We start from the raw sequence: 15,341 nt of genomic DNA, 5'->3' as shown, positions 1-15,341 counted from the left end.
ATTAAGCTACAAAGACATAGAAAGAGATATGGACAAAAGCAATTTAAAAAGTAGATATATATTTTATACCCCATGGCTTAAAACTGAAACTTTTAAAAGGAATATGAGTTTACCAGTTTCTCTCAACAGAATCAATACTTTTTATTTTAAACTTATGTTTTAGACAGAATATCCTTTTATCACATAAGTAAAGCTAGTTAAATATATAATGTATAGCACAACAGAAAAATATGGCTTAACAATATGAATCACCAATTAAATCAATAATATTTGTGTTCACATTCTCATAAACCCTAGGTAGCACTATTAAAACAAAGAAAGACAAAAAAAACCCTAATATCTGAACAAGAAATCACACAATAAGTTAGTGATGATGCCAGTTTCACAAAGGCATAAAAATAAAGCTTTGTCCAGTATGTAAAACCAAAGGATCAGTGATCGCTACTGGAAATAAAATCATGTGATGTCTACAACCTAGGCTCTCAATCATATGCCATCCCCTTATCTAGTCAAAGCTTATGTTCTTATTGTCTCTCAAGGCTTCCATAGATAATACATTAAATTTTTTAAAAGAAATTTTAAAGAAGACATTTTTATACCAAGAGCTTCTGGTTTAAAAAGAAAAAAAATTGTTCACAATATACATATAAAATATTGATAAATAGAAACTAGATTGAGTGTTGTATCATCTTTAAATAAGGTCCCCTCTACATACAAAGCTTATGTTAGTGAGAGGACATTGGACATACTTGAAAGAATATTTATAGAATCACAGTGCTTTCTATGATTTTACCTAAATTTCTAGTACAAATTAATAATATCTTCTTTCAGTTTCTCATTCAATTTCTTAGAATTTTGCTTAAAGTCACTACTGACTTCCTCATTGTCAGAAATATTGAGGTTCTAGATTCATTTCAGATACTTTCTAAAAAGATGTGGCTCTGGACAAGTCACTTCTACTTTGAAGCAATTTTATAATACAAAATGAGAAAGATAATGTCTGCGTTGTCAGCATCATACACAGAGTTTGTTGTAAGGCAGAATGAATAATCTATGTAAAGTGCTTTGCAAATCTTAAATCTAAAAGTTAAAACCAGTGTTGTTTTTATTTTTTACTATTGCTAGATGGCATGGTCTTTTTTTCTCATTCTCTTTCTCTTGAATACTCTGCAACATGCGATGCTATAGACTACTTTCAAGGATAGGCATTAAGATAAAAGTCCCACACTTGGTTTCAAAATGATAATTTCACATGTATAAGATAAGGCAAACAATAGTTCATAACAATAGTTCATGTGAAAAAGACAAAACTGTATAACATCTAGTTCAATATAAGTCAATAATCTAGCATAGCAGCCAAAAAATGATGTGCAAATAAACTTCACCAACCAGGCATCTATGTCAGGCAATCAACTACTGTAGAAGGTAACTATAACAGTAGTTGTAAGAGGTGACAGGGCCTTAATGGCTATATGAAAGGAGAAGAAAGGATTTATGCGAGATGTGGAAGCAACAAAAAGGTCAAGATCTGGCAATTGATCTGATATAAGAGGTAAAAAAGAGTGAAAAGTCATAGATGGCAAAGAAGTTGTGGACCAGAGTGACTAGAAGGATGGTGGTAGCTTTAATGGTAAAAATTAAAAAAAAATTTTTTTTTAACTTGCAAAAAGGGGGTGGATTTTGAGAGAAGAATGATAAATTCTGTTTTGTAGGTAAGGGCTCCTGCTCAACTCTTCAAGGATGCTGGTATGGATATGGATATCATTTGCACAGAAAACTTAACTCAGTGGAGATGATGACATTACCAAATGAGAAAGTATAGAAAGAAAGAGGATAGAACCTGGGACAGAGTTTTGGGGTACATTCACAGTGTCTAATGCTGTAAAAAGGACAAAAAAAAGACTGCCTGAGAAAAAGCCTTAAGATTGGGCAATTAAGAGATTGTTGGTAATGCCAGAAACAAAGAAAAAAGAAAAAAACATAATGTGATAGAGGTTTCAAGCCCTAGAACTGGAGATATAGTCTGGGAAATTGACTGAGTCGCAGCCAGAGAGAGGGAGGGGCCCCAGGAGATGTTCTGGAATCTTGGGAGAGCAAGAGTTTCTGTCAGAGAGAGGCAATTAGCTCTCAATCCTGAGACAGCCTAAAGAAAGGTCTGGTCAAGACTTTGCTCCTGAGGAAAACTTACATCTTTCTCCTGGTGATTTGGACACCTTTCCCCCCACCAATTCCCAACTAAAGTGGCAGTTGGAGAAGACAGCCAAGCAGCTGACAAGATCACCTCACAACTCCTGGTGCCCTGGGTCTGAACTGTGCCCGTGGACCAAGACCAGGGCCATCCAAACCTGAATCTCTCAGGGGCCCAAGGCTGCCAAGGCCTGGGTTCCCCAACTTGAGGAGGGAGCTATCTAGAATAGGGATGCTTTTTCCCCTCTTTCCTCACAAAAACCCTTCCTGCAGCCATTTCCTTGTGTTATTCTCCAACTGAATTAGTTTAGAATAAAGACTGTCATTTTCTCCCAACTGAGTGAGTGGGAAACAGTTCCAGGGAGGGTAAGCTCTCTCTCTCTTTGAGGAGGGAACCTCTATACATTAGTAGTAGAGGAAAGTCAAAAGGCAATTTGGAGTGAGCAGCCATAGCTGAGGGGAGGCTGAAGGGGGTAACTACTCACTCTCCCTTGGCCAAGTTAAACATCAGCTATCTCCCCTCAACCCTGTTTTGAGAAGGGAGGTCTCCACTCTTTCTCCCTCTCTCTCTATACTGACAGAGTTAACCCTCTATTACAATATCTGTGAAGTGTTTTAAGAAGATTCAGAGGGAAATAAGCTTTGAAAATAATGGGCTGAATTTATGATACACTTTAAAAGAACAAATAAGCTATATATAGGGAAGATTCACAGTATCAAATGCACTCCTCTCTATGTATAGAAATGTTGATGTTTTTTAAGTTTGAAATAACAAATGATGTAGTTAAGAGCCAGATTGCAAAAGCTGAAAATTCAGCAAGAGGAGAGGAAACAAGGGCAATGAGTGTAAATGGCTTTTTCCAGGAAAGAAGAATAATGGGATGATAGTTTGAGGGGATGGGAGGGTCTAGTAAGGATTTTTTAAGGATAGAGGAGACTTAAGTCATGTCTGCCGGCTATAGGGAAGGAAGCAACAAAGAGGAGAGACTGAAGATTACAAAGCAAAGATGATTGTGGAGGCAATTTGATGAAGAAAACAGGGACTAGATCAAGGGTACAGGGAGAAGGGTTAACTGTGTTGTGGAGAAAGATTTGCTCTTCATTTAAGACTGAAATAAAGGAGAAAAGAATCGGGGAAGGAAGGGTAATGTCAAGGAGTTTTGAGACATTAGGGAGAAAAGAAGGAGCTCATGGCAAACAGTTTCTATTCTGTCATTCAAATATGAGGCAATAATGAATATGTGGTCTTAGGTAAGTCACTAAGACTAAAAGTTGATGAACAATTGATGATGAATTTCTTGCCCCATCGAAATCACACTCACACACACTCACACACACACACACACACACACACACACACACACACACACCCTAGCCATACTTTTTCTTCCAAGCTCTAGTGACAGATTTCTAACTCCGTCCTGTAGACCAACCAAGATGTACCTCAAATTCCACACTTTCTAACAGAATTTAATATTTTACTAAAATAAATCACTGCTCCTTTGGAATTCCTTAACCTTCTACCATTCACCTAGTCACTCATGCTCACACGTTGGATATTACCACTGACTTTCCCCTTTCTTTCATATCCCACATTCTATTTAGTCCTCAACCATGTATTTTGCATCTCTATCTTTCTCTTCCTAGCATTCTCACTTTAAGACAGAGTCTAATCTATAATACCTTTTCCTGAAGTGACTTCCCAGAGATAGACTGTTAAATGAAGTTACTAGTTCTAGATCTTGGGCCATGTCTATCTCTGACATTAACAAAAATTCTAATTAAAAGATCAGTTGCCAACTGCCTAAAGGATGCATATCCCTGGCTGTCCATTATAACCAAAACTAAGCATATATTTCACCCAGAAGGTACTCTTATCTGACTCTACTATTTCTATGTTAGTAGCACCACAACCCTCCCCCCAGAAGATTCCCTTGTTCAAATCTCTACTATATTTCTATCTTCTCCCTCCCATCTAATCAGTTACCAAGTCTTGTCAATTCTATCTCTGTAGGATCTCTAACATATATTCATCTCCTTTCTTTGAAATTTTCCTTCTGGGTCAGGATGTCCCGACTAGTGAATAAGTGATTACAAATTCAATTAGCCCACAATATCTAGTCAGCCCTTGACCATCAGACTAGACTGTGCCATCTACATTTGTCATCCTATTAGCCCTGCCAAGAAGCACATACTCCTCCCTCCCATAACTCCAATATTTTCTAGCTCTTGCTTTAGGCTTGATAATCAACTTAATGTTATCATTATACCATTGTTCCCAGAAAAGTCTTATAAATTAAATGTTTTATGGTTCTACTCCTCATTACATTAGAATGTAAGCTTCTTGGGGTCTGGGATTATCTTCCTTTTGCATTTTTGTCCCCAGTTCTTAGTAGAGTATTTGATAAGGACTTAATAAATGCTTTTTTCATTGATTCAATCACTTTTTAGTCTAATGGCACCATTCTATATTGGTCCTCATTACAACCTGCCCATAGTATTAAGGTACCACTATTGCCAATCCATCTTTCATACTATCATAATATTATTTCTTTGAGTATGTGTATGGATCTAATCATGTTACTCCTCAAAACCCTACAAACTTGCCTAGCAAGTAAAGTTCCAATCCCTTTGCCTAGGATGAAATAACTTCTATAGTCCTGTGGCACCCTGCCCTTTCATCTTATATCTCTACTATTCTGCTCCACAATATCACACTCTTAACTAACCAGGCCCACCAAAACCTTCCTGGCTTTGTTAAGTGTTCTTTGTGCCCAAACAGCTTGTTCAGACCTTGCTGAATTTCTTCCCTTTCTTAAAGTTTGACTCAGATAATAGTTAGTAATTAGTCCCTGCTGGGCCCCATAATATACATTGTATTTCTTTTACATTATATTGGTTAGTTAGTAGTCTCTGAGAAACAATAAGCTTCATGAGGACAGGGATCATGTCAACTAAATTTTATAACTCCTCCACCAACTAGAAAATACTCTGTACATAGCATGCAATTAAAAAATGTCTATTTAATTGAACTGAAAAACTTATTCTGTCAAATCAAAAAAACCTTCTAAGTAGAGTCTCAGATTGCTTACAACACCCTCTAGCACTTAGCAATAGAGAACCAAAGCCATCTTGAAAATAGTATTCCGATTAGGCAGACAGAAAACATTATTTATATTTTCAGTAACTCGCATTCAAAGTTGTTGTTTTCCTTTTCCATATATAAATGAAGTGAACTATACTTACATAGGAATATGATGCTACTAATTGTATAAAAACCCCTGTGGCTTTTTTCTATCAATTAGAAGGTGACATTCTTTTCACAAAGAAAATAAAAGAAATAACAAATAGTTAGCTATGCACTAATATTTTCTTATTTAAAAGATTGCTTAGAACATTTTGTGTAAAACTTCATTGAGAAGTCTAAATACCTGAATATTAGTCTGAATAAATAAATAAAATAGTCTTTTCCCTTTTCTTTTTTGGACCTACCATAGTCTATACCTGACTTCTGCATAAATGTCCTTAATAAAAACTAAAAAGGTATATAGTCAATTACAAATTGCCTCTGTTGAAGAAATTCCTTAAACATATTGAACACTTAAGATAATGCTTTTGAATAAAAATATAAAGTGGCTTTGATGAAAAGAAATTAAACATGATTGCTAGATACCAATCTGTACCTAAAAATGAAGACATACTAACATTCAAATATATGTATATATATATGGATATATATTTGAACTTCCTTTTGCAGTTTAAATTATTTTCCAAATTAGAAAACATTAGTACATAGCTGATGATATATGATTCTCTGTATTTTATTCATTTGTGAAAAAAGTCATTCAATGCAGGCAATGAAGAGGAAGGAAAAGGAAAACATGAAGTCAGAAACCCTAGTCTTTTTTTAATGAACATTTTTGTTTAATATTTGTAAGATCAAATTGCATATATTTAAATTTTTCATCATTAAATACATAGACTCAAAGCCAAGCAGATCATCCTCAATTTGAAAAATCTCTTCTATTACTTTTCAAAGTGTGGGAAAATGCATGTAATTATATAAAAACATTCCATTTCAATTAATAAGTTTTAGACTATTGGCTAACCAGGAACTTACCATACAAAATCATTTTTAAAATGTTCAGTTAATTCAACCATACCACTGTATTCAATTCTTCCATAGAAATTAGTATCACTAAGCAAAAACTTTTAAACTTAAGGTTGAAAAATACTTAAAGGAAATCTTCCATATACCCGTTCTATACTACACTTCAATTTTTGACTTCTCAGATGTTAGATTCTGTTGTTTTCTTTGTTCTTGAATTGAAAATTTTTAAAAAGAAAAAAAAATATTTCTGATTACATTTTCCAAATTGTAATAAAAAAGATAATCTGTGTGGAACTATTCCTGGTTGTGGTAAATGGATACTCTGGCTTGTGACTAGAGAACTGCTAAGTGGAACCTGAGGAATGCCTATTTGTTATGGAGATAGATGAGAGATGCTGCTTGAGAGATAGATACTGCTAATGGGGTGCTCTGGAGCTGCCTATTGATCCCTAATGGCTAATAAGTCAAGATATTTCCTACCCTTCCTCCCTCAATGCCACCCTTCACCTCCCAGCTTTCTACCCACACCTTCCTGCCCCTTTTCCCCTCCCCCCTGTTGATCAGCCACCTTCTAAGTAACTCAGGAGAATGATGAGATTTCAGAGAAATATTCTTTACTCTTCTATTCTCAGATAAAGGGGTTTATTGGGAATAATAGGATGGAAAACTGAGGTGAGAGGGATGAGGGTGTCCCTAATCTATAATGAAGGACAGGAGGAATTATGGAAAATGTCAGTCCAATCACAGTTGTGATTGAGAGACAGCCAGAGAGATAGAAGACAAGTATTTTTCTTTTTTTCTTCTTTCTTTAGTCAGATAATCTCTGCTTGAGTAATTCAAGTCCAGACTCTATCAAAAGCCATCAGAGGTCTCTCTCTCTCTGCCTAGATCAGGAAAAGCTAGTCTCTTTTGATCAGGAACCCAGAGAAGAGATTTCTTCTTTCTTGGTCAGTCAGAGAGCCAAAGTCCCAATTTCTCCCCTCCGGCCAGGCTCCCCCAACTGCTTTTCCTGGGAAACATTCTATTTGGAATCTTCGCCTTGATTGACAGACAGGTCCTTCACCTTGGTCTGCATGCCTGGCTTATCCTGCAAATCCTCTCTTTCTTCAAGCCCTTTCCACAATCCCCACTTTGATTCCATAAAAAATGCACCTTGCATTTTTTAATGATACTTTCCTTTATAATAATTCTATCTATCTATTCTTAACCCTGCACCATTTGAATATTCTTTTACCCCTCCAAAATAACAAAATCCTAGCTTATCTTAGGTATTCTGTCGACATAGATGCTAAGCTAAGAATGGGTTATAAGAAAATGGTTTAGGTAAGGCAATTACATGAACATAGGTTTTTTTTTTTTAAACATCACAACAAATCAAGTAACAATTTGCCAAATCATTCCAATAATTTCACTAACAGTTAGAATATGCAACTGTCCTATTTCCTAATATCTTTAAATTCACTAAGTAAAATCTTCTAATACTAATAAATGCTAATCTACCATTATGATGCAATCTATTTCTATACTGTGGAAAAGGCATGGAGAGAGAGAGGACTTGCAAGCCAGGTCATACAAGAAACAAGGCTGGAGACCTGTCTGTCAATCAAGGAGAAGGTTCCAAACAGAATGTTCCCAGGAGGAGGAGGCAGTTGAAGCTGGCCAGGGGGAGGAATGGATTCTGTCTCTGTCTCTCTCTCTGGGGTTTGGCTGACCAAGAAAGGAGACTTTGGTTCTCTGGAGTTTTTTTCTGACCAAGGGAGGCAAGCCTGGCTGTAGGAGAAGAAGCTGAACTGATCCTTGTAGCTTCTGTCCCAGGCTGAAGGACCCTTGGGGGGGGGGGTGCGGCTTCTGAAATTAGGCTAAGAGACCTTGGTGGTTTTGTGAATTGAAAGAAGAAAAGACGACTTAACAGTTATCCTCCATCTCTCTGACTGTCCTAGAGTCACAGCTATGACTGGACTGGTTTCCCAAATTCCTCCTATCCCTTATTATAGATTAGGGAAACCCTCATCCCTCTTTCCTCAGTTCTCTATCCTGTTGTTTCCCAATTTTTACCTGAGAAAGAAAGGACGAAGTTTCCTCATAAATATCATAGTCTACTCAGTGGGGAGGGACGAAGCCTCAAGCTTCAAGAAGAAACTGGGAGGGACAGGCTGGAAGAAGGGAAGGGGGTGAGGTAGTGTGTGGCATCTGGGAGTGAAAGGGAGGAGGAGGTTAAGAAATATATTGATCTACTAGTCATCAGTAGGGATCAGTAGGCAAACCCCAGAGCATTCCCCTGTAGAAGCATGCATTCCCCTGTAGAAGCATCTCTCAGTGTTTCTCAAAGTACATCTATCTCCATTGTAACTAGGTAGTGTCCCTCAGGGGTGTCCCTCTACTAGTAGCTCTCTCTAGCCAAGCCAGAGTACTCAGTTACCACAACCAAGAAATAGTCACACAGATCATCATTCTATTACAATACTTCAGAACTTCTATGTCTTTTCTTCCTAAGACTTGAACAAATACACTAGGCTGTCACTATCAGTAGTTAGAATATTAATAAATTACACTAAAAAATTAGTTCGTTAGTAACTTAGTATTTACATGTGAACATAGGTTGTACTCAGTACAGATTTACATGTGTACATCATTCTAAATTTCTGTGCAAACTCATACAGCAAAGAAATATCTCTATCTGTTTGAATTTTCCACAGAAATTCCTGTCAGTGTCTTGTTGTCATGCAACTATGCATGTTGTATACTTACCCAATCCATGAGATATCACCCTAAAGTGTGATCTATGTAGTATGTGCATGCATATATGTGAAGTTACCATGTATGACGCATGCTTACATATCCTAACAATCAAAAGTTCCAAAATTTCAAAGTTCCAAAGTCCTTCCATGTCCTTTAATGCTGCTTGTAGAACTCTTGTCTTCCATTCTGGTCAGCATGCCACTCTTCATCTTCCAGTCTTGATTGAAGACGTGCTCTTCAAATCAGGATCCACTGGTAAAATCAGTCAGGAACCGGGAACACACGAACAAACCACGAACATGTATGCATGTGAGATTTTTACGTGTGTGTGCAAGTAAGAGTGAAAAGTACATTTGCATGGAAGTTGAAATCTTCATGAATGTTTGTCACCATTTATCAATCATTCTTCATGTCTGCAAGTAAGATCACATGTGTTTTCTTCATGCATAGGGGTAAGGTATGCCTATGTACATCTTCATGCCTGCAAGTAAGGTGTACGTGTGTTTTTCACAGATGGGTGTGAGCATTATGCATAAGAATAGTGATTTCAAGGTAGCTAATTCTTGTTGTTTCACCTTTCACTAGGAGATTTATTGAATGTTTAGTGTACTTGTTTCTTGGATAGTTATTGTACTTAGTTCTCAGAGATAGAATTATTATGTATTCATTTATAAGAACATTGTTCCTTTCTGTTTTTTTTACTGTGTGACAGGCAGAGGCTATGTATAAAAATTATATAGAGGCTTCTATATGGCTGCTAAACTTTCAAATGTATTTTTCCTTTTGTTTTACTGGATGTATTTCTTACTGGAACTGTACATTTACTTCAAGGATGCTTTCCTTTTATCATTAGGCTTTTATCCACAAGGCTATTTTTGATTTCTTCTTGGGCTATACATTTTGCAGTTCATGACTAGGGCTTTTTTCTCATATGTCATCTGATTGTATCTTCACTGATGACAGGATCACATTGTTGTGTCTAGAGAGGTTACTGAAACTCTGAAGTAATATCTTCATGGTGTACCCTCTCTCTCTTCCTTCCCCCAGTAGAGATTGTTTTAGGATAACGGTTGAGAGATATGGATAAACTTCTTCTTTCAGGTCTCAACTAAAACTTGATGTTAAAGTCTTGTTATAACAAATTCAACCAATGTGAATCCATGCTTCTCTAGCATTCTAGATGTTTGTGTCTGTTCTAGTGAAGAAGATAAAGTCTTATACTACAAGGTTAGGAGTGTTCAAAATGTTGAATTACTGGTTCTTCTTTTACTGGAATAACTTATTTCCTCCAAGACTAGTCTTCATCCACATAAGTGTTTTGTGTAGTATGTTACCCTATGGAAGTCCAACAAATCTTAGTGTCACTGTTACAGCATGAATGGTACTTGTCATGTTTTTTATGAAATTAGAGAATAGAAGTGAAATTGTGTATCTATCTCTCCTCCTCCCGTTCTCAATATGTTTCTTGATATTTTCTTTCCCCTTCAAAATCTGTATCTGAACAAGCCATGTAATTCAACTTATCTATAAAATCATCTTCATTATCAACCCCTAAGCTTGCATAAATTTCTTCCAATGGTATGCAATTTGTTCTGTGCCCAAAGAATAATTCCTCATCATTGTCTTGGTAAGAGTTTGTTTGCACTGGTACCAGGTATTCTATCTTTTCACTAGTGTCCCACACATCCCTTTCTTCATCTACCTCTACATAAAGCTAATAAAACTGATAAGGCATTTGATCTAAATCATCTCCATCCACTATTATCACACCTTCTGGTATTCCTTCAGATTCAGTATCTGAATCTGAATCACTGAATCCAATCACTATATTCTTTGGATTATGCCCAATGCCATGTAAACTTCTGTCAGATGCTGGTAACCTTGGCTTTGTGTTTTGCTCTAAGCCTATGCCACCAGCTTCTGTGGCTCTCAAATCAGTTTCAAGTAATCTGTCATTACTAAGCTTTAGAACTTCATTTTGAATTGGTAAACTTGATGGTAAGGGGTTATGCAGATCTGCTATACTGTTAAACATAGATCCTACTCTACTACTAGTCTGAGGTTTATGTTTATCTTCATTCTCATTTGACTGTGCAGAGATAGGAATCTTTCCCTCTATCTTACTACTTTCTTCTGGGAATAAGTTGGCATGTCCCCCTGCATCATCATTAGGATGTGTGCTTTCATGTTGTCCCCCACTACAACATATATCTATTTCTAGCTTTGTAGCTAAGGTGTTCATACCCACTGACTCAGTGTCCATGTCTGTGCTACTCTCTGCCAGTTGCATATATAACTCAGTTAATTCTTCTTGATTTGATTCAATCCCTATGGAACATGAACCCAAATCACAGCAGTTGCTTTGGCCAGATCCCCCTTTGCCCCTTAGAACGTTGACACCAACTGAATCCTTGTTTGTTACTAAGCCTGCCATTCCTTCTTCCATTTCAAATTCAACTGTAATGTCACCTACAATACTTTGAATATGATTATTGTGTTCAAAAGTAATTTCAGATTAATTTTCATTTAGTTTCTCTTTATCTATATCACTCATTGCTGGATGGAAGGTATCAGCTTCTGGATTCAAATTGGATGTAGTTCCTAAGGGTACCTTTGCCATAAAGCTATTTACAGAATTAACTAAGTTTGGTGGGATGTCATCTGTGAATGGTTTTAAAGCCTTTATATTTTCTCCTTCAGGAACAGAAACCTCTAGGGAATGAAAATTATGTGTCTGTATCTGTCACAAAATCACAGTGCAATCACTTTCTTTTAGGGACTTTTAAAATAATCTATTTTATGAATAAATGCTTTTCAAATTAAAATGATCAAGGTCTTTCCCTATCATATTTTTAAATTAATACTATGAATTAATTAATGTCCATAACTGTCTTGTTTTAGTTTTCCTGTTGATAGAATTCTAATAATTCAAATATATCTTAATAGTATTTAAACTGGTATTTAATGATTTTTTGAAAAAATTATATGCCAGAAATATTTAAAATTGATTACAATGGTCATTTTCACTGGTGGGAGAATGGTTCTTCCACTAAAGGCTACCAAGGAAGTCAACATTTTTCTTGCCAGTGATAATTCATTTTCAGCCTGGACAATCAACTCTTCTAGCTGGCCAGCCTAAAACTGATCCTCTAGTTTCTAAAGATATGTTTCCTGTTTCAACCATATTCATTCTTTGACTTGTAATTTGTTCTGTGTACTTTCTATATGCAGCATTTGAGGGCAATAACTCAAGAGCACCAAGAATCTTAGTGTATAAAGAAGAAAAACAACTGCTTTATCACATGGGTTGATGGGTATTATGATTGAGGATATAGACTCTAAATGATCACTCTAGTGTAAATATCAATAATATGGAAATAGGTCGTGATCAATGACACATGTAAAACCCAGTGGAATTATGTGTTGGCTATGGGAGGGAGGTAGGGAAAGGGGAGAGAAAGAAAAGGAATCTTGTAACCATGAGAAAATATTCTAAATTAATTAATTAAATAAAAATTTCCAAATAAAAAAAAAGAATCTTAGTGTACAATAATTTTAACTGTTCCTGTGGGGTCTCAAATACTGCCAGGCAAACCAGAGCTGTAGTCTTCTTCAGCACCCCAGCCACGATAGCAAAACAGCAGGGGTCACCACGCAGCACTCTGGGAGCAGCAGCATTGATCTTTATCCATATATTTTAGTATAGTAATGATCATTTAGGGACTCATTTAATACTTAAACCATCATTGAATTCTCAAGAGGAGGAAAATAACAGTGACTACAAGTTATATGTTGCTATGTACAACTCTACTTAAGAAAATAATATGAAATGAACTGGCTGCAACCATGAAGATTTCTGGAGTAAATTGGGAACTTGCCTGGTCAATGTAGAAAGCAGTTCCAGCCCGGATCTCTCTTCGTTGTTTCAGATCGGTTTCAGTGGTATCTCTGGACAGTGCTATATATTCTACCTCCCTCTTGGTCAGCTCCTGTGGAGAACAGGGTGAACTCATTACAAAACAAAGCTGCAAAGTTAACATCAAATCTTGACCAAGTTATCTAACATATGACTGTCCTATACAGTCAACCTAATTTTAAGAAAATTCCACATTAAAACTTATCAGTGAATTTCTAAATCCTTAATATCAGAGGTAAAAAAATTTAAAACATATACATAATGGCTAGTTTTAACAATATTCATATTTATATTTTCTCCTATAATAGCTAGAGACTTTTGTGTTTAAATTTTCTCCTATGTAAGAGAATTGTGTAATTATTGTGATCTTTTTCAGCAAAGATAATTAAAATTTACCTATAAACATATATAATATACATTATTTTTCCCAAGCTTACTCTATATAGCAACAGAATGAAATAAATGTCCATAAGCCATGATATTTGAGCAGCACTATTTGTATATTCGTATTTTAAGTTTTAGTATGCACAGTATATCTCCTATGACCTCTGTTTATTATTGTTACATAGTTTAAAAATTCAATATATTTTGTTTTTGACACCAAGTTTGATGCATATATGAAACCAATGTTTAACATAGTGTAGAATGATCAAAGGACTTGATTACTGGATAACTGAGACAATAATCAATGAATCAAATAGAATCCAAAAGCCTGACCAGTTTCAGCATCTGCTGGTCCTGTGACTCATAGGCAAGTCATTTCTGAGACTCAGTTTTCCCATCTCTAAAATGAATACAGTGAAATTGGCTTTATCTCATTATAAATTCATACTAATAACCTTCTTTATGAACTGTAAAATATTATATAGTTTAAGTTACTATCATTACTATCTTCTGATTCTGGTTAGTTTATTGAGCTTTATTCAGACAACTGTTCTCTCTATATCTCAAAAGAAGAATACATAATAATTTTTGACATGCCTAAATAATAATATAATCTTTTAGGAAGTTCAAGGAACAAAGGGAAATTCATTCTGAATCTGATTATCACAAATAAAGAGGAGCTGGATGCTGGTGTAGAAATGATGGGAACCCCATGAAGAAGTGACCGAATCTTATCCATTTTAGAATTTGTGATAGAAAAGAGCCAAGAATGGTTTGACATGTACCTTAAATTTTGGAAAAGCAGGTTTCAGAGGGTTCTTAGGAAGAACAGATTGAATACATGGGCAAACATTCCACAGCTTAACTTTGATTCCCAAAATTATAGAACATATTCTTTAAGGCATCATTAGTGAACATATTAGAAAGAAATCAATAATCATAAAGCATCAGTATCAAGAACAGATCAGGCTAGTTTAAACTTATTTCAGTTTTTGATAGGTTACTAGACTGGTAGATGAGAGGAACTATGGCAATTATAGATTACTAAAATGTTAGTGATTTAATGAGAAGTTATTCTTGTGGACAACATAGAGACACACTAGAAAATAGTATAACTGCGGGTTCAGAATTAGTTGCATGGCTGGAATAAAAGTGTAATTCATTACTGCCTTGATGTCAGCTTGGAAAGAAATCTCTCCAGAAAATCAAGTTAGGAAACCCTGCATTAATCTGTGGAGTTAAACATTTTTATCAATGATTCAGATAAAGACATATGCAATAAAATTTGCACAAAGCAAAAACTATGAAGAATAGCTAAAACACTAGATGATAGTAAGGATTCAAAAAGTTCTTGAGTGGTGGAAAACTGGACTAAATTGATTAAGATTAAACTTTATGAAGAATAAGGAAAAATGTAGCCATACACTTCAGTTCAAAAATCAGTTTCACAAGTTTAAGATTAGAGAGGCATTGCTGGGTAGCAGCAGTTCATTCAAAAAAGAGCTTAGGGCTTTATGGACTACAAAGCTCAATATAAACCATAGTGCAATATGGCAACCAAGAAAGTGAGTGACATCTTAGACTGAAGAACATTCAGGAATAAAAAGGTCAGGCAGATAATAAATATTTATTAAGTATCTACTTATGTGCCAGGCACTGTGCTATATGATGGAAAGTAATGGTTGTGCCTGGTAGGACTTCAACTAGAGTATCCTATTTGGCTCTGAGCATCACCTTTTGGGAAAGAAAATGGGAAGCTGCAGTTGTCTAAAGAATAACAACCAGGAGATTACGAGCATGCAGTATGAAGATCAATTGAAAAAACAAGGAACAATTAGCCTGGAGAAGGAAAGATTGATGGAAAATATTGACGTTCTATTCAAATATCCAAATAAGGGCCATCTTATGGAAGAGGAATGCGACTTGTTCTGATTGTCCCCAAATGGTACAAAACAGAGAAATGGGCAGAATTTACAAAGAGATAAATTTTGTCTTAATGTAAGG

General features: G+C 35.7%; 1 protein-coding gene across 3 annotated transcripts in view; it reads right to left on the bottom strand.

Moving 5' to 3' along the window:
* VWA8 (von Willebrand factor A domain containing 8) overlaps positions 1 to 15,341 on the bottom strand; it is a 463,626-nt gene that overhangs the window by 403,584 nt on the left and 44,701 nt on the right. For all 3 annotated transcript variants that reach the window (XM_016425025.2, XM_007501527.3, XM_056807819.1), the window contains exon 4: positions 12,916 to 13,026. In XM_016425025.2, coding sequence (XP_016280511.2) covers positions 12,916 to 13,026 — 111 coding nt within the window. The remainder of the gene's footprint in view (positions 1 to 12,915; positions 13,027 to 15,341) is intronic.

This window comes from Monodelphis domestica, chromosome 8 (genome assembly GCF_027887165.1).
Source record: "Monodelphis domestica isolate mMonDom1 chromosome 8, mMonDom1.pri, whole genome shotgun sequence".
Taxonomy (NCBI): Eukaryota; Metazoa; Chordata; class Mammalia; order Didelphimorphia; family Didelphidae; genus Monodelphis; species Monodelphis domestica.
This window is presented reverse-complemented; position numbering and strand designations above follow the sequence as displayed.